The 23,718-nt window shown below is 52.0% G+C and overlaps 7 protein-coding genes across 7 annotated transcripts; 5 read left to right on the plus strand and 2 right to left on the minus strand.

The window, feature by feature from the left end:
• Positions 1–308: 308 nt before the first annotated feature.
• On the plus strand, positions 309–2,782 carry STEHIDRAFT_159211 (uncharacterized protein; the record flags this gene model as incomplete). Its single annotated transcript, XM_007306580.1, has 8 exons — positions 309–453; positions 513–590; positions 666–710; positions 766–886; positions 1,446–1,608; positions 1,676–1,948; positions 2,014–2,430; positions 2,534–2,782. 8 exons carry the CDS (start codon positions 309–311, stop codon positions 2,780–2,782), a joined length of 1,491 nt encoding a protein of 496 aa, XP_007306642.1.
• Positions 2,783–2,839: 57 nt separating this feature from the next.
• Positions 2,840–4,007, plus strand: STEHIDRAFT_159212 (uncharacterized protein; the record flags this gene model as incomplete). Its single annotated transcript, XM_007306581.1, has 4 exons — positions 2,840–3,182; positions 3,235–3,410; positions 3,469–3,842; positions 3,953–4,007. The coding sequence occupies 4 exons, from the start codon at positions 2,840–2,842 to the stop codon at positions 4,005–4,007; spliced, it is 948 nt and encodes a 315-aa protein (XP_007306643.1).
• Positions 4,008–5,075: 1,068 nt separating this feature from the next.
• On the plus strand, positions 5,076–5,375 carry STEHIDRAFT_40043 (uncharacterized protein; the record flags this gene model as incomplete). The annotated part of the gene is made up of 2 exons (XM_007306217.1): positions 5,076–5,261; positions 5,316–5,375. Coding segments are annotated over 2 exons (246 nt in total), but the record flags the coding sequence as incomplete, so codon positions are not given.
• Positions 5,376–5,709: 334 nt separating this feature from the next.
• Positions 5,710–6,469, plus strand: STEHIDRAFT_159214 (uncharacterized protein; the record flags this gene model as incomplete). Its single annotated transcript, XM_007306582.1, has 6 exons — positions 5,710–5,892; positions 5,949–5,954; positions 6,022–6,057; positions 6,122–6,197; positions 6,252–6,315; positions 6,442–6,469. The coding sequence occupies 6 exons, from the start codon at positions 5,710–5,712 to the stop codon at positions 6,467–6,469; spliced, it is 393 nt and encodes a 130-aa protein (XP_007306644.1).
• Positions 6,470–12,676: 6,207 nt separating this feature from the next.
• STEHIDRAFT_112893 (uncharacterized protein) lies at positions 12,677–16,185 on the minus strand (the record flags this gene model as incomplete). The annotated part of the gene is made up of 4 exons (XM_007306583.1): positions 12,677–13,119; positions 13,203–14,431; positions 14,523–15,101; positions 15,200–16,185. The coding sequence occupies 4 exons, from the start codon at positions 16,183–16,185 to the stop codon at positions 12,677–12,679; spliced, it is 3,237 nt and encodes a 1,078-aa protein (XP_007306645.1).
• A 2,008-nt stretch (positions 16,186–18,193) lies between these two features.
• Positions 18,194–19,522, plus strand: STEHIDRAFT_112894 (uncharacterized protein; the record flags this gene model as incomplete). Its single annotated transcript, XM_007306584.1, is given in 7 exon segments — positions 18,194–18,236; positions 18,414–18,575; positions 18,810–19,086; positions 19,112–19,253; positions 19,309–19,360; positions 19,418–19,435; positions 19,455–19,522. 7 exon segments carry the CDS (start codon positions 18,194–18,196, stop codon positions 19,520–19,522), a joined length of 762 nt encoding a protein of 253 aa, XP_007306646.1.
• Positions 19,523–22,955: 3,433 nt separating this feature from the next.
• STEHIDRAFT_159217 (uncharacterized protein) lies at positions 22,956–23,357 on the minus strand (the record flags this gene model as incomplete). Its single annotated transcript, XM_007306585.1, has 2 exons — positions 22,956–23,072; positions 23,142–23,357. 2 exons carry the CDS (start codon positions 23,355–23,357, stop codon positions 22,956–22,958), a joined length of 333 nt encoding a protein of 110 aa, XP_007306647.1.
• Between the last annotated feature and the right edge of the window lie 361 nt (positions 23,358–23,718).

The following is a 23,718-nucleotide window of genomic DNA, read 5'->3' on the forward strand; positions in this document are numbered from 1 at the left end:
ATGCATATAAGTGTTCCTGGCTGACTTGAGTTCTTCCCTTTGGCTATAGCGATCCGTTGGCTTCACCGAAACTGACTGGGGAGTGCTCTCGGCTGCCAGCCCGAAGCATTCCTCGTTGCAGCCGTTATATGGCTAGATTGGGCCGTTCTTCACTTGTGACGGTGCGTCGAATCTCAATAGCAGATATCCAGGTTATAGTTTTTGATACTTTTTTGTACAGCCCCTTGTTCTAGCTTCCACTTCGAGCCTAACTCACTGGGACTACACGTCAATCGCTCCCGTCCACTAGGATATTTCAAATCATTGACATGTCTAGAGGCCAAGCTCTCGTCAATGGACCGCTCTTTGCCGTCCCGAGTGCCATCTGCTCCAACATCAGTCGGAAACTCGCTTCCGGCAATGTATACGTGGGGACTCAATTGCCCACCCAGCCTACGTATCTTCCGCAGGGCCGTATCGGAAACTAACAAGCTAGTTGTGGGGACGATGAACCACATGACGAATCTTTACAGCAGCGGCCGGTAGTGGAAGATCTATCGAGAGGGTGGCGCGTGCCACATTTTTGAACCGGACACCTCACCTGGGACAAAGTACGTCTACTTCTAGGTTCTGACCGACTGCTCAAGTTCTGATGACCCATCCCTGCGTCGTAAGTGCATTTCTAGGTTTCGGGCGTACTATCTTCGGGACGGGCCTCTTTGCTAAGACTGGTAGGTTCTCTCCCCTCGTCGTGATCTGCTAGCAACTGTACTGAGTCCCTTGCAGGCAATGTCCACCACAAGCCCCGCAAGTCGAACAAACCGTTCTTGGCCACACGCCACATTAGAGACCTCCTTACCGTCTTCCAGGCGTTTGGAACGGTTAAAAGCCCTCCTCGTAACACAGTGTATCTGTGAAACGTGTTATGTACGCTCCCTCATGACTTTCTGTCAATTTTATGCCATCTCAATTCTCTGCTCTCGTCGATTCCATTGCAGACCGACGCTCGCCGAAACCAGCATATGCACCCCCTTTGTTCCAATCTTCCAGAAGCTCGGTACGAACTCCTTCCAGCAGGTTGTGGTCACGACGCCACTGTTGCCCTCCGTCTAGAAATCTAAAACGGATCCGGTGGTCGACGTAATGTACTCGAAGGTGCTTGAGATCTTCGAGGAAGAAGGCCGCTGTCTCAAAGGTTACGTCGGAGTCTAACAGTGACGCTTGTACGGATGAGCTCAAGGTCGTGACGAGTCTTACTTGTGAGTTTGTCTCCGTTGCTCTGGACGGCACGTACGGGGCATTAACAGTGATGCTATTGCAGTGATGGCCAACATACGGAATCTGCGCTCGACTGATGCAGAGCTGGTTTGACCGAATAAGGTCGGACAATGTCTTTGATTACTCGTCGTACATTCGTGCTCGAACCGATACTAATCTCCGTACGTGATAATATGTTAATCCTATAGCACCCTCACATTTACTGCCCTGGACGACCTCCCTCGTTCGTACGCGACGGATGCACTGATTCCATCGCGAAATCAAGAGAGTATTGAAGCTCAACTCGGGGATGGAGGTCTACATCGGATGGTCCTCCATATCTTGACGCTGTGTGTGCTGAAGCTCTCCAACGTTGGTCCTTTCCTCGTAGTACCTTTTCTTTCGAGTGTCCATTACTCACGAATATTAACTACGTCAGACACTAAGCCCCTTCGTCCTCCCGTCAGCGACTCCGATGCCGCCCCGCATACTCACAAGCCTAGTCGAATCTGCGGATGACAGCAACCATGACCATGGCCTAGACATCGCCGTCGCCGTCGAACGATACATGCTGAAGACCGCTTTGGATGCCCGAGTCGGCGATCCTAGAACCGTAGATGAAACCCACCTCTTCGATGAACCTTTCGTTGCCCTTGCGCCTACTCAGAACACCAGTACTAGTTGTCGTCATGCTAACTATGCGTTTCGCACTGTGTCTCCGCGACAATCGAGTGTCAATGCCGGTATTCGCTGTTTAACCGTCTGGCCACGGTGCAGGCTGGCAAGGAGTCTACTCAGTGGAACGCCGCCACACTCGCCACATTACCTCTTATATCCATATCTTTTTCCGGGACCTCGTTCCCTCGTCTACCGGCCCCATGCTTTTGCTACTACGTCGATCTCCGTGGTATCCTGCTCTACTCACGTCGATCTTGTTGCCTCACCGTCTTGTGGTCGCTGCTCAATACGCGGCCCTTCGTTTCGAGTATTTGGCTCTGTCCATCTGGCCTTGCCGCTATCCACACTCTCTATCCTCCCTCTCGTGTCATATCGTCTCTGAGCGCGGACGTCAAGCCGCCCCAACCACCGCCGCCGCCGTCGAAATCGAAGTTGGGGGCGAAGGCGGCGGCCGGGTCGTCTAGAGCGGGTAAATCAAAAGAAAAACACAAAGATGTGAAGGATGGGAGGGATAAGGTAAAAAAAACCGACGTCTGGAGATGAGCAGCACCACCAGTCCGCGCAGTCGACCACCGCTACTAAACCACGCTCTCGAGACTCTATCATGCATGGATTACAGTTTCCTCCGCCTCCTCCGCCTCCTCCCCCGCCACGTCCCACAAAACAGAAATCGAGACAAGAACACGAACGGCCGGTGTCGAGTTCGAATTCGAAAACGCGAGAAGGGCAGGGACGGGAAGAGGAAGACGATGCGCATGAGTGGTTCTTGGAGCATCATGCGGATGCGGACGAGCCTCAACCATCGGTGGGTGGAACCGCTAGACCTACGCTTTCGCCTTCGCCTGTGGAAGTTGGGATGTCGATCTGACCTGGCGTGAGTGGGAGAGACGTGTCAGGCGTTGGTGAGAATGAGGTGAAGGCTGAAATGGAGGCGGAAGAAGCGTTGGAGAGGGAGTTGGAGGAGGCGGCTGGGGTCGTCGTCGTGCAGGAAGGTAGTGGCGGGGGCGGCGGTGGCGAGAGGGAGGATGTAAGAATGGATGTGGATATGGATGTGGATGTGGATAGTGAGATCGCGAGGGAGTTGGATTTGGCGGTGGAGGAGAGTCAGAGTTTGGCGAGTAATTCGCCTGTGCATGGACATGGACGTGGGCCGAGCGAGGGCAGGATAGAGAAGGAGAGGGGGGGATTGGTGAAGGTGAAGGCGGGAGAGGGAGCAACCATGCACATGGACAGGCCGCGAAGATGGACGTGGATGCGGACGATGAGCTGTTGAGTCTTATCGGGGACCACGACCACGATCATTGGCATCCACATTCGCAGGCATCGTCATCGTCGACATGATCGCGTCCGTGTCTGCTCCTTTGTTGACGACACCGGCAGCAAAACGCGTGCCTCCGACGACGACGGTCGCGTCTTCTTCCTCTTCCAATCACAATGACAATTTCAATTCGAACTTCAACTCCAACCCCAATTTCAATTCGAATTATGCGTCCTCTGTTTTCGACGTTACTATATACCACGATCAAGCGCGAAAGCCTCATCGGTCCAGGACAGCCTTCCTCCAACCCTCTTTCTTCATTCAACCCCGCCCCCGCCTTCAGCCCTAGCTCGTCTTTACATCCTTCACAATCCCCACATCCACAAATGCCGCCCTCAACCTCGACATCCTCATACGCAACAACAACAGGACCAACATACACATCCTCCCACCCTCTTCCTCTTCCAGCAACTCCGCGATCCGTGTCCGCCCTCGCGGGTCCTGGCGTGGTCAAGAGCGAGAGAGAATCGATGCCCTCGCCTGCGATTCGGCCGCCTGGACGGGATGTGGACGGTTCGGGTGCGGGCGGGATGGGTGAGGAAAAGGAGAAGGAGAGGGCGGTGGTCGTAGGGAGTGCGACGGCGGGGTCGAGGAAGAAAGTGAGTTTTTGGTTCGTTTCGAATAATCTAGATCCGCTTGAGCTCGAGTGTTTTTTACGGTTGAAATTGTATGGTATAAGAAATGCATTGATATTGATATTGACGTTGTCATCACAAGCAGCACCGAAACCGAAGACCTAAAAACCAGCCCACCCCAAATCAGCCAAATCCTCTAAATCCGGAACGCCCTCGTCAACCGCTCTGGACGCCCCCCAATCCCATCCACACACCAACGTGTCCACATCCGTTGCACTAGCCTCAAGCTGGATGCGCAGATGGTCGGATGCGTGAATGCCTACCGACCTATCCGTGCACGATGGAACGGTACCCCTCTGCTTAGTCAACCTTAACCCTGAGCTCCTCCTCAGCCTTCGCCACCCTCGCCACACCTCTCTGTGCTCCCCAAATCCCTACTCCACCGTTTCAGCTCCGGCGCACCTCACTCCTACTTCTGACTCTTCTCTCTCCGTGTCCGTATCGAAGCCGAAACCGAGGGCGAAAGCATCCGGAGGGAAGAAAACGGCCTCGATATCGAATTCGCTGTTCGCTACGCCTGTGTCCAGTACAGGCACCGCTACGGGGAAGAAATCGGGCGCGGGGAGTCGGGCGCGGGGAGGTCGAGGTCGACGAGCGTCGTCCCTACGGATTGGCACGGGAGGTGCGAGTGTTGGGGTGGCGGCAGGTGCTGAGGCAGAAGAGGAGGAGAAGTTGTATCGTGTGTGTAAGACGACGTATGATGATGATGAAAAGACGATGATCGCCTGCGATGAATGCGTCTTTTTTCGCTTCCTCTCGTTGTTGCTCTTTTTCTTGTTTTTGTTTTTTTGTCCTCGAGGGGGTCGAAGCTGTGGTACATGCGAACTCGCTTTGACCCCAGCATATACGGCGGATGACGGCCGTCCTTGTTCTATTTCTTCTCGTCTTCTCGTCCCGTCTTGTCCTTTTCTTATCATACAAACAGCGGACTGACTTTGATTCTATGCTTGATCTCTTTTGGTGGCGTTCAAGGTGTGTGGGTTGACGGGTGGCTCACAGGTGCGACGAGTGGTATCATACGCAGTGTGTCGGGATGCCGGATCTGGAGGTCGATCTCGTGGACCAGTTTATATGTCCGCCTTGAGTTGAGAGTACGTCTTTTATCCTCACTCCACCTCCATTCCCTTCAGTCTCCTCCTCTTTCCCTTATGTACTCGTATCCTTGTACCCCCGTGTCTCATATACTCACGACACCCCGTGTACCCACAGAGAATCCCTACCTCACACTCCAAACGACCTACAAACCCCGCTGCCACTTTGGTCTCACGTCAAAAGATCCGGATTCGCCATCTTCGTGCCATAAGCCAGCCCGGGGTGCACTATCGAAGTACTGCTCGGACGAGTGCGGGATCAAGTGCATGCCGATAAGGACACAGAAGTGGGCTGCGTCGGGCGTGGGCGGTGATGCTGGTTATGGTGGGAAGGACAAGGATGGTGTGACGGGGAAGAAGGTGATGGAGAGGCTTTGGGAGAGTGTGAAGGGGGTGGAGAGGAGGGAGGGGGTCGTTGTTGAGATTGTTGGTCCTGGTCCCGGTCCTACTAATGTCAAAGAGGAGAAAATGGATGTGGATGAACCACATTCAGGCAATCTCGTGAATGGGATGGATTCCCTTCCCACTCCCAACAGTCATCTCCCCTCATCCACCTCCACAAACGCCACTCCCGCTCCCGCACCCTCCTGCCAACCAACTAAATATGGAACCCAAAAGCTAAATCGTACCGGGAGCTCGCCCGACTCATACCCTGCTCGATAAGATACTCCTCCAGCGCGAACAGCTCACGAAGCGGATCGTGCAGCGGTCTGAAGCGCCAGGGTTCGATGAGTGTGGGTGGGATCAGAAAATGCGTCTTGATGAGGAGGTAAAGGAGTATGGCGCGGAGGTGTTGGAGAGTTATGAGGAGGAGGGGCCGAGGGAGGGGGGTGAGGGTGCGACTGGAAATGGGACGGGGACGCCGAGAGAGGGGAGGGAGGGGAGGAGGGGGTGTCGTTTATGGAGAGTGGTGGTGTCGAGGGAAGAAAAAAGTGTGAGCGACACGCGGGGTATGTCTCTTTCTCGTTCCCCTTCTCTCCGTCGTTATAGGATGTTGTATGTACAACCCTTCGGGGAGGCTTTCAAGTGCGCCGTGAGCTTACACCGGTGTTGTCTTCATTAGGCACGGGATTTTCATCTGTGGCATGTCGGAGCGACGGTATTCGAGGCGTCATTGCACAGACACGAAATGTCTCGTTTTCGTCGTGGAGATTGGGGTATAGATAAGGCCGAGCCAGATCTCCGTCGGATACGGAGAGATGGAGAACCGTTCTTTCGATGAAGCAGGATATCCTGGAGGTACGTCTGTCTACGCAATGGCTCAAACACCCCTCGCTCACGGGTCATCTGCAGGAGTCACCTGGAAGCCGGATCTTCCAACGGTTCCAAAAGAAACCCCCAGCAATCCGTTCGCACTGTATGCCATTTCTTTTACGCCTTCAGCTCCTTTCCTTCATTCACGGGCCCCTGCATCCTGGCTTTCCCCTCGTCTTCCGCCACGCGCTCCGCCATGCTCACAATCCTCTTACTTTCTGAGACGCAGTTCCTTGTATATGCTCATCCTCGTGTAGTGTGGCCTCGACTATGTACGGTCTTCTAGTGCGAATGTATTTCCGTACCACAGTGAATCTCGCTCGCGGTCTTGTTATATTGCCTCAGCCTGGAGCTTTAGTTTAGTTTCGTTATGCTCACTAGTAAGGTTCCCCTACTTTCTGACAAGTTTCTTCTTGTATGTACTCGTGTTAACATGGTGTGGCAGCGAGTATGCAATGTAATATGTCTTGGTGTATTTTCCGCTCGAGTGTTCGCCCTGTGGCGTTGTGGCGGCCCAAAATGTTTTCAAACGTGATTGTGACCAACTGTGACACATCGTCGAATCTCTAGAGATCTCTAGACGTCGCATCTCGACAAAGTTGACATTGCTCAACATTCTGTCTTCGACATAAGATGTTATCTGCAGCCTGAAAAACGGGAGGTTCTGTGAGCTTCAGATCGGCTACTTTGCAGGTCGCAAACTTCAATTTTCAAGTAATATTTCGCTTTCAACCCTCGGTAAGTGCCAGACGCAGGCCAAAGGAGGGTGATCAGCCAATCACGGCCGGCCTACATATTCCCCTTCAAAATGAAAATTCACTTGAAATTCTCGCTTTTACATTTCGTTCGCATCACCTTGCAACCCAAAAGCCCACTTTTCAGGCTGCAGATAACATCTATACCGGTTCTCTTTCGGCTTCTGCTCCTGCACTTGCTATGCTTTGGTGGACTTTTGGATCATCTTCTTCCCCGGCTACGATTCTCAGAGGTGACCTCTCGAGTCTCGGTAGACTTCTTATGTCTAAATTTATGAACGCAGAGTATCGGCCACGCCCAACGCCAGCTTCGGGAGTCGGACACTAGATGTTATCTGCAGCCTGAAAACCGAGAGGTTCTATGAGCTTCAAATTGGCTGCTTGAGAGCTCGTAAACTTCAATTTTTATTTCATAGTTCGCTTCGGACCCTCGGTAAGTGCCAGACTCAGGCCAAATGGAGTCGATCAGCCAATCACGGCCGGCCTGCACTTTCCCCTTCGAACTGAAATTTTAGTTAAAATTCTCACTTTTACAGTTCGCTTGCGTCGCCTTGCAACTCAAAAGTCTACTTTTCAGGCTGCAGATAACGTCTACTGTAACCTCTCGGGCGCAGAGAAAGAGCTCGTGATTAGCCTGTGGGTGCGTAGTTGAATTCCTTGGCCGCCTTACCCTGTGCTTGGCGACCCCAATACAACAGGACACTCGGGGCATCCGAGTCGAAGTCCGAGGCAGAGTGCTTTTGTACTGCTGATAGCTTATAGCCCATATGGTAAGCTGTTTGTTTGCGTGAACCATAGACTATTTCTGCGGTCATTCATTATCGGATCCCACTCTTTGTGACGCACTGCATCGGTTCTCGACACCTCTGGCGACTCATCCTTCGTCTTGCAACCACCGAATCAGCCCATTCATTTACTCGATCCTCGCCAGTACCACCCCCCAAACCCCGAACATCGGTTGGACCTGACCGCTCCGATACCCACATCCGTGTTCGTTGTTTGCTGTTGAGCCATCAGTTAAAGATATACCACTTTTGGAGTCCACCCTCATTGAACGTGGTGAGCGCTTCATGTAGTCTAGCTGGACACCGTCCTCATGTTCATTCACTGTGTCCTTGTCTTTCGGAGAATACTCCTCCATGCAGCGGGCCCAGATCGCGTATCAGTCCATACATTATTCGAGGCTGTCCGACTGCTGACTACCTCTGGCCACCGAAAGTGCTCCATAGGACCGCACACGATTTATATCACCTATAGACCCGCACCACAATGCTTCGTTCAAGTGGGACAAATGTAGATGAACTGCTTGAGCCAGACAAGCTCGTGGCGGGTTGTCTCCACCTGAATCGTGATAGGCTACCATCTGTGAATGCATCTCTCTTGGTGCCCACTCGTGTGTTCTGAATCTGTGAGCTCCATTTTCAACACTGTATATATCGGGTACCAAAAAAACATAAAACAACTGGTAGTAACTGAAAACTGCCCACACAAAGATCGAAAAGGCATGTTCATGGCATTCGTCTATGTATATCCGGAAGTCATGAGTTTATATGGGCTCGTCTTGGTGAAAAGTTGTGATAAATTTGTATCTGTGATTGTAGACGGGGAATCCATATGATGATATGCAAACGGAAAAGATGGGAGAGGGGCATCTGGTAAGGGCGGGTAAACACGGTGATAACTCGAAGCAGCCATCTGACGTGAAAAATGTACAATAGACCTTATATGTTTCAAGTTTACTTGGAACTCGTTGGCGGAAGATCTGTCCGATCCGCCAATGAGCTTTCGCAAAAAGTTCCAAGTTTTTATTAACATATAAGCCCTAATCTCGCACAAGTCAGCTCCAAGCCGGTCTTGAGCGGGCCGCTTGGTCTAGGATATTGGCAGGATATTGAAATAAGACATCGGATCGGGCAGGATCGGACCTAGGTTAGGGCTGCTGACTTATCTCAACGTCAACAACGATGCTTGCCTTCCTAACGAGCTCGAGTGCCTCACTACTCGTGCTTTTTCTAAGACTCGTAGAGATGACCTCCTGAATCTTAACACTCTACCAACTATCCTTCATGCGCCAACCGCAACGTATGCTCTACATGAGCTTCAAAATTCCGATCTTTTTGTGATACCAGATGGAATCTCTCGAACTTCAACTACACATGCCCCCACCGTCATGGAGCAGTCTTCTCCCGTGCAGAGACAGAGCCAGTTCTTAGCTTTGCTGACGGCTTTACTCGGCGGGCGTCAGACCCTCAGAACTGGCCAACCATTATCGCGGCATACAGTCCTACGTCAGGACATCTATGCACTGCACGTATCTCTTGGTGAAGAAGCCATGATCATCAGCAGCTCACGGAGTCCCTTCTGCGAAGTTAGGCTCTTGTTACTGGGCGTCTTTTCGAGACTGAAATCTGCATAGTCTGGTGCGTGTGACGAGTCATGCTCAATATCTCGATACTAAATTATTCCTCCGGCCTCTGTAGCGCCGCAACATCAGGTCGACCAGCTATGGCTGCATGCCCTACACTCCTGAGTACGTCTTTCTTGCTCAGTTTGCTCCGATCTGGAGGTGCTTATAGTGGCCCCTGTAGCCTGTGTCCCCTTTTGTACGACATCGAGCCCGATGCTTCATTTTTCATGTACGTTTGCTCTAAATGGCCTTCTAACTCGTTAGGTTCGATGTCTATTTCCCAATTATCGTGGGTTTGATTGTCATGACAGCCAAAATCATGCAAGCTTGGTCTCCTTTCTTGGGATCGTCGTTAGATGTTATCTGCGACATGAAGTCTGAGCGGAGCCCCACTCATAAACGAGCCACTAATAGCCCAAGTCCTTCGAAACTCAGACAGTAGATAACATCTAGTGTCTTCACCATTGTCACGATGATTTCCAGCTCCACCGCCAGCATGCCATTCACCTTTTCTTCGAGGCATATCTTTCTTGGACTAGCAGAGGATGTTTCACCCGCACGCATCCAGTGCACGTGACTGCGGCACCCAATGCGTGCTAGGAACCGAGATTTCCAACAACTCACTTTTTCTTGTAATGGGTCTGGTGGAGTTTTCGGACGCAACTGGCTCTCATGATGGGTTGCATGCATCATATCCAACATTCTCTACGTTCGCGGGCGACGTGCATCTGAGCGAAGAGGATCGGAGGAGCTATTATGCGTCTTGTTCGCCACCAGCTGAGCCATCCCTCAAGACATTGTATGAGTGGTTTCAGAGGGTCAATGGGCGACTTTCCGTAGGGAGTTAACGAAGCTCCTAGAGGCCTAGATGCACAGAACGGAGGCCCGCGTCGATTTATGATTGGATGAGAGCCTTGTTTTTGTGTTTCTGTGCATCAGGAAAGGCTCCTAGAGTGCTACGGAAAGTCACCCAATGGTCATATAATAGCCATCAGATGCAATCACAGACTACAGCATCGAGGTCACATTGAGGCCAATGTCCTGGGCACATAAAACAGCACCGTGGCCCAGTATAAGGTAGCCCGCCGGAATGGCCGGAGACAGCCCCGAGTGGAGTACGGGCTTCTCTGCTCAGTCCATTGCTATAACGAATAATGTTACCCTGTTGAAGTCTCCGGTCGTGTAATAGGTCATTCAGCATAGCATTCTCGACTACGTCTGCGAGCGCAGCTTGTCGGAGCGTGCATCTCCTAGGTTTAGGCGTGCGTTTTTAGATGCCCGACCCTATTTAGTAAGGATCTCAGCCAAGACAGGTCTCCAAGCGTAGCTGGAATGACCGCAGTGCTGCGCCAGCAGCCTATAATTCTGGCAAAATAGCCGGTTGCTTGTCGTTGTGGCGGTGGCTGACACCATACGTCGGTTCAGCAACACATACCCGTGTTTCTGTGTTTCTTGTAGCGGGAATACACTTCGGAGTTGGTCCAGAGAGTACTCTCGCTCGAGCATCGGGAGTTCGTACTGGTGGCAAAAGTCGGCGAATACTGGTATCTGCTGCTGACAACAGGTTCATGTCATGGATAGGACGCGCTAGACAATCGGGCCTACCTCTTGGGTCTGCGAACGAAATGCCACCTCCAGTATCAGATTCTACTCAAAAACATGCTCGTTATCTGAGCGGTATCAGCAGTTTCGCACATGGGAGAGGAAAGTGCCATGTTTAGCGACGGCGCGCGATCATCATGCTTGATGCGCCTCTTAGACTAGAAGGATCAACTTCTTTGGTGACCGTGTTAGTACGCCGCTTTCGTGGCAGGGTTGTCTCATCGTACAGCGGTCTGCGTACTCTGCATAGGCAGTTGCTGTACCCCGGAGGTACAGTAGAAGTGTCTGATTCATTAGTTTGTATCAGTGCCCCTCTCACATTTGCACTAGTTGAATATACTCACTTGTCTAAGCTCGCACCAGGGCAGAGAGTATGATGTGCATCGATCTGGTTTCTTCCGTTTACCGTGAGATGACACGGAAACGGCGCGCAGACGAGTCGTCTAGAAGGGATAGGAAGAACATAATTCCATCTCAACGATTTGGAAGACGCGTGCAGAATATATGAGGATTGATCAAATTTTACGCAGATGTCATGAACGACATTCACGGTACTAACGTTGAGGACATCTCCTAAAGATCGGGCTGTGAAGACGGTCAGCACGCACGATGCCCTGTTCCGCCCTCGAAGTGTTTGCCAGTGTAAACGAGGGGCCAATCACCCATCGTTAGCAAGACACAAACATCCACGTTCAAGTGCGAGCACACACCGGCATTGTGTACATAGTCGACTATGGCAACATGTCTTCACTCTAACAGGTCAAATGTGGTCGAGCCCGTGGCCATTGCGTATGGTGGGGACGTCGGCATCGAACTCGCGCGAGTATTCCCAATTAGGGCGAACACCCAGGTATACGCCCTAATAGCTCAGCGAGACCCGTACCCAACCACCAACTCACCATCATACACATCACCTACCAGCTTGCCTATCTTTCACCAGCGGATCAGCTACACCAATCGTCGCAGCAAAATCCTCACCCTCACGCGCTAGCCCTAATTTCACTCCTTCCACCCTCCGTTACTAAAACAATCATCACTCACCGCTCACGAATCATGGGCCGCCCAAACAGACCTGTCGTCGGCTACCCCAGGCACTTGCAGGAGGCCGAAGCTAGGCGTCAGATAGCGAAGTCGGAGAAGCTGCAGAGGCAGGCAGCTAGGAGGGAGAACCTGCGGCGGTGTCGAGCTCGGATCAGTGGGAGTGTGCGAGGAGGATGGAGTGTCGTGAAGTCGATCCTCCGTGGATTATAGAATGGTACGCATATAACTTTTGTTTTGCATTGTCTCAATGTTTATATGGACCAAAGAGAGATTGCAGGGTGCTTTCTACCGGGATGGTCGATAGTAATTCGTACCACCAACAGGCGTGCCGCTACGTATTCCTTTGCTTGCTGGTCTCGTTTGGTGTCCTCGTTACGTTGTTTCGTCTCATGTCAAATTCCTTTGCTCTGGTCGACACTGCCGTGTTTTTGTGACGCTGTTCTCTCCGGCCCTTTCCCATGGGGCCTGTTTTCGAAATCCTCATGTATATCACCCCCAAGTACAGGCATGACCTATGCTAAGACAAATCTACACCTTTGCGATCTCATACTCATGCCAAATTTCTGAGCCAATTTATGTTGGTTTAATCTACAGGAGTGCCGAGAACACATATAAGTACCCTACCAGCAAACGTCGCAGTAAGCGTATGAGCGTCACTGTCAGCCGTGGCCGTAGCCAGCTGGCTCCATTGCTGTTACCATTACCCGCGACCTTCTCGTCTTTGCCTCACGGTCCGCACCGAGAACAGCGTCGAACTCGTTGTCCAGCTTCATCCTGTCCTTATCCATATCCTTCGACACACTCGAGTTCGAGGTCGCAGGTCCGACCCTCAGCCCGGCGATCCTCTCCCTCGCCTCCTCGACCCCCATGCTCCCCACGACTAACCTCTCATAAGCTCTTATGCTAGTAGCAGCAGTAGCAACGATAGTCTTCGCTTTCGCACGGGAAGAAGCTTTGTTCCACAGGCTGTGAGCTCGAGATTTGGAGAGCGGGTAGGCGATGAGGGCGAGTGTGATGAGATCGTTTGTCGAAGCGGCGAAGGCGGAGGTGTGAGTCGTCATGCCGTAGTAGGTGAGGAGACAGGTGGCGAATGGCGTATTGGCTATTTTCGATATCCAATCATCAATCATCAGTATCGAAACCTCGTAAGGGCGATGAAAGAAAGTGAAGACGAAGTAGACTCACGTTCCAGCGCGACCGACTCGCCCAACCGAACCCACGCCCTCTGCTCCAACTGCATCCTCTCGATGCCCCTCCCCTTACCCGTCTTACCACTCAAACCCCCACCACTCACCGCACGAACAATCTTTCCTATCGCACCCCCGCCCAACGCGCCCACAAAGCCTAGAACGCCTTCCTTGATACCAAGAGCCTCGCGCAGACGGGCAGCTTCGTCAGCTGCTGTAGGAGAAGCGCGAGAAGAGAGCGAGAGAGCATCGATGAACGCGATGCGGTTGAAAGTGTCGGTACCAGGGAAGGAGAGGGAGCGGGGACGTTTCACTGCTTTGGACGTTGACTCTGACTCCGATACGGAGGAGGTGGAGGAGGTGGGAGAGGGAGGTGGCGTGGGAAGTGTGGCGTCCGCATTGCCTTGATGGATAACGGGTCCGAATGGTAAGAATTTGGTGAAGCGCCGGATTGAGCTGGGCAGCCAGGGCAAGACGATAGAGAAAAAGAAGAGGGCGGAGACAAGGAGATGGAAGACCTGGACGAATTCTTGCCATCCGAATCCAAGGCCTGACCCTGTCGGCGAGGACGGAGAAGGGATGTGTACGGCTGACGCAGGGAACGGCGAGTTGAGAACTACGCCAGAATGCGTGTGATGTGTCGAGGCGAATGAGGTCGACGAAGTGAGGGGAGAGCTGAAGAACGAGAAGAACGCAAAGACGGCGAGGAGGTATTGTGGTTGTTGAGGTTGTTGCGGTGCTTGGGCCTGAGGCGGTACGACGACGTTCCCCGTCCCACTTTCAAACATGATCTGCTGTTGCTGCTGAGCCACGAACGACTCGCTCTGCACCACTGCCGGCGCCACATTCTTCTTCGGCCTCCCCCTCTTCCTCTTCTCCGGCTGTCCCGTTCCTGTCGCCGCCGACGTCGTCGGTACCTTATCCTTCCCGACTTTCTCCTTCTTTACAGTCTCTTTCTTCTCCTTCACGACTTTCGGCTTCTTCCTCGCCCTCGTTGTCTCTTCTTCATCCCCATCATCGCTGTCCCCAGCATCGTCATCGTCGCTCATACCTCCACGTCCGTTCGCGTTCTCGTATTCGAGCTCGTCGCGCTCCGGTCCGGCGAACTTGGCGGTCCATTCGCGCTCCCATTCCTTCAGGAGAGCGGGACCTCCGACGAGTCCGGAGATGAGCGAGTGGAGACCTTGTTGTTCATGCTTGAGACGTTGCTCGCGACGTTTCAAGACACTACATCGAATGAACGAGCAGACAACCAAGTCAGTATACAGGATACACATCTCCCAAATATTTTGCTGGAAAATGGGAGGAAAAGACGCACCGAATATACTCCGTCGCCTTCCCCAGGACATTCGCCTTACTGATCTTCCTCGCGACCTTCACACCATCCACGATGCCCCTCTCATCCACCACATCCTTCTCCTTCACCTCCTCGCCACCCTCCAGCCCATCCTCAATAAGATCCGAGGACTTGTCCTTATTCTTCTTCTGATCCAGAACTCTCAGCGCGGGCACGGCGTTCTTCAGCGATATAATCCGTGTATTAAGATTAGTGCGATATCGACGTTCGATGGTTGTATGGCTCGTTTTCGGACGGCCACCTATGACCGTCGTCGTGCCCGGTGCAGCCGCACTGGCAGTAGCGCTTGTACCGGACAAAGTAGACGCGGGAGCGAGAGTGGCGTTAGCGGAAGAGGGATCAGAAGGGGGAAGAGAGACGAGGTTTGACGTGGAGTTTGGTGAGGAGGCCGCAGAAGGAAAGGTGTTGGCTGAGGTGGGTGGGGACGAGGAGCCGCTGATGGAGGATGTGTTGGAGGTGGAGGTGGGAGGTTGGGGTAGATTGTTTGAAGGGTTGTGTTTGAGGGGTTTCGAGGGATGGGGAGTTTGGGGGAAGTCGAGCCTACGGGTTTGGTGTTTATAAGTTAGTTTGGTTGAGGAAGGTCGAGTATTGTAAGAGGCCAATGAGTAGAGGCTGAGATACTGTGCATAAATCAAAACATACCTCCGAACGACTGGACGGATTGGCCCTGTCCTGCGACAGGGACAGCAAGCGTAACACCAGCGGTCTGCCTAACTCTCTGCGCCAACTCGTCCGCAGGGTCGAGTGTCCCATCGACCTTCTGCTCCAACTGTTCCTCGCCCACTGCCGAATTCATCATCGCATCGAACACTTCACTGAGGGGGTCGTTTTGCGGTGGAGAGTCCGCCATTGAGTTATTGGTATTGGAGCTCGGCTGGACGGCAGCGCTGTGGTCCAATGTGGGAGAGAGCGAAGCGCCGGAGCTCGATGAGGAGGAAGTGATGCTCATGCGCCTCTCTCCGAGTGGATGTGTATTAGCAGATGACGGGTGAAGCATTCCGTCCATAAACTGCGTGAACATCATGTCTTCGGAGAAGGGCATGCTGCTCAGGTCGTCACCCGAAGACTGCGAGTGCCGTGGAATATGATGTGGAGAGAAGATATTCGTGGTAGAGTCACTCGACGGTAATATATTTGTGGTGTCGAAGTGAAGCGCAGAAGGCTCAATGGCCATGGCGGGGTTGAAGTCAAGTTCCATAGGCAGAGAAAAGTCAAAGTCCATAGATGAAGGGTCGAACTTCAAGTCTGAGACGCCGGCAGAGGGAGCTGAGGGATCTTGTGGCCATAGGTTCGTGAACTGTGACCAGTGGGGTGCGGGGCTCGCACCGCCAAACGATGATGATGAGTCTTCTCCACCAACCGATGAAGTCGATGAATCGGTGTTAGAAAATGTGCCGACGGATCGGAGGAGGAAGTTGAGAGGGTTAGACGGGTCGAGGGTGTTCCCGTCCATAGACTGAGTCGCTGAAGACTCTTCTCGCTGTTTCTGCTGGTGCTGGGCCATGAAGTCGTCGATAGAACCGACGGCGGAAGACGCGGAGGACATAATGTCGTCTGCTAGGTTAGCAAAGGTGGGTGTGGTCGGAGAGGTGGCGGAGACCCCAGCGCAGGACGGCAGCGACATCGTGTGGCGAACGTGCGTAGGAGAGTTCCGACTGGAATGCGCAGAGAGCATCTGCAGATCCTGATGCAGGGGTGGACGGGGAAGAGAGCGCGTTCGTAGGGTTGCTGGGAATCGAGGATAAAATAAAGACAGATATGAGTCCGTGATATCAATGAGTGATCTTCGAATAATAGGGAAAATAAGCTTACTCCGCTGTACTTTGCGAGACGCGGAATACCAAACGGTCCGCCAACATTATCCCAACCGGTATATATGGATTCGTCCCGGGCCCGTTGAGTTTATTGAAGTCCTTGCGCCTGTTGAGCAAAAATGGGATACGCACCGGTATTTATAATTCTCGTCCTTCACCCAGTTTGTTTCTTCGTCCTGACATCCTCCCCGTCCATTCAAAACTCCGATCCCATCCTAGCTTCAAGACCTGCGCATCACCTGGATTCGAGTCTCGGCCGCGTTGGTATTCGTTCGATTTCAAGCCGTGGCGGTGGACGGTGACGATTGATGAGTCGATCACCTCGATGGCCAAGGATATGCATAAATTTACGTTGGTCAGTGCGCTTGTGGACAACTGAAGCAAGGGGACAAGAGGTGAGTTGCTGAAGCAAGATGCGGTGATGGGAAACCAGACAGTGGCGGCGGAGTGGCCCACTGCGGATCAGCGTGACTGCGTGACATGTCTGGTTTGCAGATGTGGCGACAGTCGCCACACTATTGTGTTCCGACGTCTTACTGTCGGAGCACATTGTGTCGAGATGTCGCAGCGTCTCGACACAATTCAGATATATTCCGCGGTATGTGCGGCGCATATAGTCTGAATTTTTTAGGAATATCATCTTCGAAAGAGCCAGAGGGGCATCAACGGCGGTAATGCGAAATACGGCCTGACCTCCAACCTGATGCCACCGAGAAGTTTTCTGGATTAAATTCCCCGTAACAACGCTCGAACCCACCGAGAATTTATCAAAGATATTTTAGACGCCTTTATTGAAAAAAAACTCCCCGAAACATTCCCGCTGATATCGTCGCCTTTTTTGTCTTTATATTGGTCAGTCTTGTGCTGAACGTTCTGGAAACTTTACTGTTACAGCGACATTCACCTCGATGCGGAAAAACGCGTTTCGTATTTTCGTGTTGCCACAGTCTCGCCACGGCTCTCGGAGCAGACCGGAGCTCACCGCGCAGGGACCCCTGTTGCAGAAATCCGCGCCACTTGTAGCATCGCTGTGGCCAGCCGCAACTCAGTGTCATGAAAGTCGTTCCTCTTGCCAAAATGCCTTTATTATGCTTCCGAAAATTTTGCAACTCATCCATACTTATACCTTAGTGGTTCAGACAATCACTGAGAGACAATATCTAGGAGGGAGCACTGTTGGAAGTCAACAACCACATAATAGACAACTCTCATCAATGTTTTAGTTATGATTCCTCCTGAATATGGGCCTGATGGCTGCAGATTCCGTAGAGAGGTGAGTTACATACTTCATCCAGCCAATTTAGTGCATCTCCTTTCAATCATATTCTCTCGAACTTGTGCATGTGCAAGTGCCGGATCTTACCAGGTGGTTCGGGGTCCCAGTTGGTCAGCTTACACGTCTGTGGCGAGCATGTGGCAACACGAAATCGCGAAACTCGCGATTCCGCATCGAGGTGAAAAGCGCTGTAAAATATCTCCGGCATGGCGGTGGGCGCTGTCGAGAATTTATCAAGGATTTTGATTACAGTAAGTCTCCAGTACAGTATCTGCCTTTGCGTTGGATTTCTCATCATTATATTCTAGGTATGTTCAGGTTATTATCTCTAGATATGACGAGGTCTGCCTCCAGTGGCTGGAAGTGTGCACTTCCCGACGTTTCCCACCGTCTTGTTCACCACGGTCCACCTCTTCCGCTGCGATTCCACTCGCATCGGCACCTCCTCCTCCCTCCTCCTCACTCTTCTCGGGAATTGTTCACTATGGACGGCAAAGGCACATAGCTCTATCATATGGCTCGGGCTTAGGCGCGATTCGGACATGTCGGCACACAGAAATAGCGCGGGTTGCCTCAGTGGAGTGTGTACGTGTATCTAGCGCGCGCCATTGTCCAGGCTGGAGAGTCCGTTCTTGGTCGGAGGAGAATCTATCGCAGCGGGCAGCAACGCCTGCCAGACGTTCTCTCCGTGCGTCCGCTTCTTTGTATTCCTTTTTCTACGCTGATGTTTCGTATCCAGCGCGGACACACATTTTTTTCTAGCTTCCCCACGCCCCGCGCTTGATATAAGACTCAGCTTCAGGGCATGGAACAATAGAAACACCCGACTGCATCACTCGAAGAGAGCCCTTCCTGAGTCGGAGGAGAATATATCGAGCGGGAGGCGATCGAGAGTGAGGTCTTTTCAATCTCGGTACTTGTATGGTATGCATATTCTCCTTTCAACTCTCTTTCAGTACGCTGACGTTGTATATCCTCCCAAACAACTTTCGTTGTCTTCCGACACTATAATCCTCGACAGGGCCTGGAGGCGTGGGAGGTGCAACCTCATAGTGATTAGTCATCATCTGGCCGCCGCATTGTCGCTTCCTTGAACATGTCGGATTGATGCGTGCTCCGTGGTTCTACGAGACTTAGTGGAGTGAATACTTCCTCTAGGTTTATATTATATCAATGTTTCATCGTCCATCGAGCTTCGAGGTCACTTGGACCTTGGTTCAGACTCCCGAACGCGCCAACGCAGACGACAGCGCATCTTCCTCTCACTCTTCATCCGACGAACAAGACGTGGAACAGAACGAAGCCCTCGGACTGAGTGGCGCTTGCTCATCAACAGCGGTGAGATCGAAGCGAACTCCATTACGGTGAAGAAAGAAAGGGTGTTGGCGATATCGCGTGATAGTGTGCAGAGTATGGTGAGAGATCCTGCGGTGAAGTAGGTTTACGAAGCGTCGTTGGAGGCGGCGAGGAAACCTGATGTGGACAAGGGCTGGACGGTTAGTGGATCCGTACGAGGAACTGTGGGTGAAGGAGAGCAAAATCATCGATAGGGGTATGCTGGACAAGCACTATACGGAGGACTACTCAGACTGGCGGTGTACGGTGAGTGTTTCTATTGCTGACATTTGTCTTCCGTCTGACGGAGTGTGCTGGTTAGGTGAGAGACGAGTCGACCGTATCGGCACCCAACACCCAACACGCGACCGCAGGTTGGTATGACCCCGCTCATGGTCCTGTGCTCGTTGCTTGAATGTGTTTTTATATAGACTCGCTTGCAGACAAAGGTGCGCCACACCGAACAAGGGTTTCCATATTGGGATAAAGAATGGCGGCAACAGCGTGGGCGCCCGGGCACTTGGGGGTCTCGCTGATTCCTTTCATCGTTTCCGTCCCACTTTTCACTCTATGAATGCCCGCCTCCTTCACCGTCCTATATTCGTAGCTCTGCATGTCCGCGTGCTCGCTATCGAGACGGACCCGTTCTTCTTATGTATCACGTTGCCGTTAAATTCCGTCCAAACCTGCCCTTGGTTTCGAGCAGTGTCAGTTCACTCAGCCTCTCTCCGTAATCGTTGTGACGTGTCTCGCAGATAAAGCCGCTAACACAAGCAAACTTCATATTGCAAGACCCTCAGCGATCTCGCTAGTCGAATCTACAACTTCGGGTTTTCTCCAGTTCAGAGTCTCTCTTGTTGTGAGAACGCAGCCGGAGGCTCCATCTAATCCATCTCTTTTTCCAGGAACAAGTTGCTTTCTGCGTCTTCAATGAATAGACAAAACACCGCACTCTTGGCTCTCGCCCCGTCGCCACATTGTCTGAAAGGCTCCGCTACGTCAAACGATCTAGCGAGATCCATTGATACAGCTTCATCACCGTTTCCCGTTACACTCGCACCCGCCCATCGACTGTGCCCGCTACCGGACGGTGCTTGAGGAGGTACTGGGATGTTCACGGCCGCAATGTAGAGCAGGTTCACCTTAGGTACGTACTCAGGCAGAGAGCTGCGTACCGAGTGGAACCGTGGACTGAGGAGCCCTTAAACCAGGTCCTTATGCAAACTGATGCTCACCCCAAACCATACATTTTGCATTTGAACCAAAACTTCACAATAATCTTATATCTTCTGTGTGCGTCTGATCCGATTGCGGGCCTCACGCTGCTCAATCCGTCGTCGTACACGCTGTGGTCGCCAGCGCGTTCGGGATCAACGCCGTCAAGACCCTTATGGCCCTCAGCAAGTCTTCAACAAGAAGAAACGTGCCCTCAGAGACTTGTCCACCCGATCGTCGCCCATCGGAATGACGTCAAATGCACTCAAAGTACAAGCCTTCGCGCAACCGCTTGCTTGTACTCTGCCTCGCTTTGGTATATATACAAGGACCAGCGTCACCCCCCAAAGATATATCGCCACACTGTCCAGAAGAAAAGTGTAATCGCGACGGAGGAACCCAAGGCCGTGACCACAGGTGTCCTTCTTCGAGCAGTGTGGCCCACGCCCGCGAGTGCCACTGATGTAGCCGAAGCGCTCGTTCGAGAAACCCATCTGCTCTCGTTGCTGAACGCTCAGAAACTTCTACCTCGACACTCTCAACTACGGGCAGCATCTTCAGCTTCGTCATCAGCCTCCTCACGTCTCCTGCAGCTCAAGCACTCGCCACAGCTGAGGCGTTGATATCCCTTGGAGCGCGAGTGAGGGGCTATATACAAGTTCTTGTGCAGACCGATCGGGGCAGAGCGATAACAAGGCGAGTTCGGAATGGGTTTGTAGTTTCTCGGATCCTCTTTCTCTTCGTCTTCTGACTTAGCTTCTAGAGCGACCCTTGTAGCACGGGTACGGAGGTTTCGCAATACAGAAAACTACGCACCTCTAACCCTGCATTCAGAGCGGCGGTTCAGACCTTTCGTGCTAGACTCGGTACGCATGTCGTTTGTCAGTGATACTAATGAAGCTCACTACCGGGTCAGTACACGCTGAGAGCGAGCACATGGACACAGGGGTTGACATCGTCCCAGATATTGAGCTGACTGTGTTTCACGACGCAAGCATTGGAGCGTGGCACATGGTTTGAGGTCTAAGGACGAAGAAAATTGGAGAGTTAGTTAGAATATAGTCAAGTTGGATGCCTCTTGTACATGGTGCTCTAATAGCAAAGATATTCATTGAACCCGACCCAGTGTGGAGTCTCCGGAAGTACCAGAGGAGATTGAAGAGTGCATCTTTATGTTCCCCACCGTGTTCTCTACCCATCTAACAAACTATGATGCTGTCGGTCGGCTGTGAATGTTCTCCGTGAGCTCATTCGCTTTTGTGTTGCTTCTTGGGACAGTTGAACGGGAGGCTCTGCTAGATATTCCGAATGTATACAATTATGAGACGTTCGTGGAGACGGACACGGCTGGATATCTCATTCAACGGTGGGTGGCGAGTAATTTATATGATCGTGTCAGGTGCGTCTTTCTTAAACTTAAGTGTTAATTACGCTGCGACGTTTGACTAGTTTGGCGTGATAGTACACGATTGTTCCTCAGATCGCTTGAGAAGAAATGGAGCGCTTTCCAACTCTTGGCCGAAACCCCTCTTGTCTCCGTACCACCACCATCTCGTCGAGTGGCGCAACCAGCCTTTGTTTTGCAATGGCTGCGACAACTCCAGTACCATCGCCAGACCCACTCGGCGCTGCTATCGGGAAGGGGAAGATGGATGAGCTGTTAGATGCCTTGTAACGGCAAAGGCGATGAATGAGTGAGTGAACGATACCATCAGAGTTCAGCCAAGGCGATCTCATGCTCAAAAATGGCAAGGATGAAATCCAACGTAAAACAGCCTCAACGAGCGCCGTCCATTCGGCGCATATCGTTCCTCTTATATATTTTTGTAGTTCAGAAACACGGTCTCCACGGGTATTCAGATGAAGGACTGAGTGTAAGAGGCATTCTCGACATTGGCGCCCTTGACGATGCTTCCATCGACCGCTGACAGAGCAGCACCGACACGGAACTTTGAGCATGGGCTGCAATATCATTCTTTCTCTGATAAACATGTAAAGGGGAAACATGTATCAGGGATCAGTGGTCGACACACGCACGAGCTTATGGGAGACTCAAAGAAAAGACACATGTTAAGTCGGGAAGGAAACTATCCATGTATCTGTAGGCGGTAGTATCGAGGAATCGTGTATAGTGACCATCAGTGCTGGAATGCATAAGAGATTTGTACATCGCACTGACGGACCTTCGATGGCAGCCTGCATCAAACGCTCTTGGTATTGGATCGGAAGAGAGATGGCAGAGGCTTGGGCGGACATGAGGGTACAAAAATATCGCCTTTGCATCAGCCTTGTTCAAATTAACTCTCTACGGTAAGGAATACCGTTGTTGATGTAGTCGGTGGTGAAGGAGAACTGTACTTACTTGACCCGAAGGCGGAACGTGTGGGCGATCGGATGTTGGAGATAAAATAAGATTTGGCTACGTGTGGCGAACTCATCACGGTTCCGCCGAGGTGGCGTGTTTCTCCATCTCGTTAGGGAACACATAAATATGTGCACGTTGTGTCAACAAACCTCAAGGTGAGAACAATGAGCGGAAAGAGAAGAAGTGTCATTAATTCAATGAATACTTCAAAAGTGGACTAGTAAATAGTAACGGTACCCTCAGTTCAAGCGACAAAGCCTCACACAACACACTCGTTGCTTGAAGGAACCCATCCGAGTCGACAAGCACAATAAACCTCACACGTCAACCACCCCCTCCATCCGATGCCAATCTGCAAACATCGTACCGAGCCCACTTTCAGCAGCCTGTCACCCATTCTCCTGCGTCATACCCAACATTATCTCACCAAGCACGCCCCACTGTACCCACCAATCCTGCGCCGCATCCCGCGCATCGTAGCCACACACCTCAAAGATCTCCTGAAACTACCCCATTAGCGTCAAATCGTTCTCAGCATCCCCTCCATCCCCTCCATCCCCACCTCCCTGACCTACCTCCTTTCTCGGTCGATTTCTCGCATCTTGCTGCTTGATGGGCTTTCTTCGCAGACTCTTATGTTTTGTTCCCCGCATCTCATTTTGGCCTAGGAAGTAATCGCAGTACGGCCAGAGTGTGAAGTTCGAGTGAGTGGAGAGAAAGAGCGCGCTCTTATCAGAGTTCTTGATATGCGTAGAGGGTGGGAGAGGCGTGAGAAGAGGTCCCGAGGACATGAGCGTCTTCGAGAGGAGTGAGACCATTGGGCTGGTGACGAATGGCGTGAAGAAGATTATCAGATTAAATGGGATATGAAACAGGCGGAGATACGAACGGTGAGAGGGTGGGCGGCTGAGCCTATGAGCCTGAGGCGTTCGGAGGCGTCTACCCATGATTCTGCGTGGGTTTTCTCGAAGATTTGATGCGTACGACGGTAGGTATTCGTTCCGGTATCGCCCATATTCTGTTTAAACAGGATATTAGAGCCTTTCGGAGGACAAAGCGGGCTAGAACTGACCGTGGCTCAAACGCGGAACGATCCAGAATATTTAGAGATGACTGTAGTCCATCCCTGTGGCGCCTCATCATCCAGCACTA

This window comes from Stereum hirsutum (genome assembly GCF_000264905.1).
Source record: "Stereum hirsutum FP-91666 SS1 unplaced genomic scaffold STEHIscaffold_11, whole genome shotgun sequence".
NCBI classification, from domain to species: Eukaryota; Fungi; Basidiomycota; class Agaricomycetes; order Russulales; family Stereaceae; genus Stereum; species Stereum hirsutum.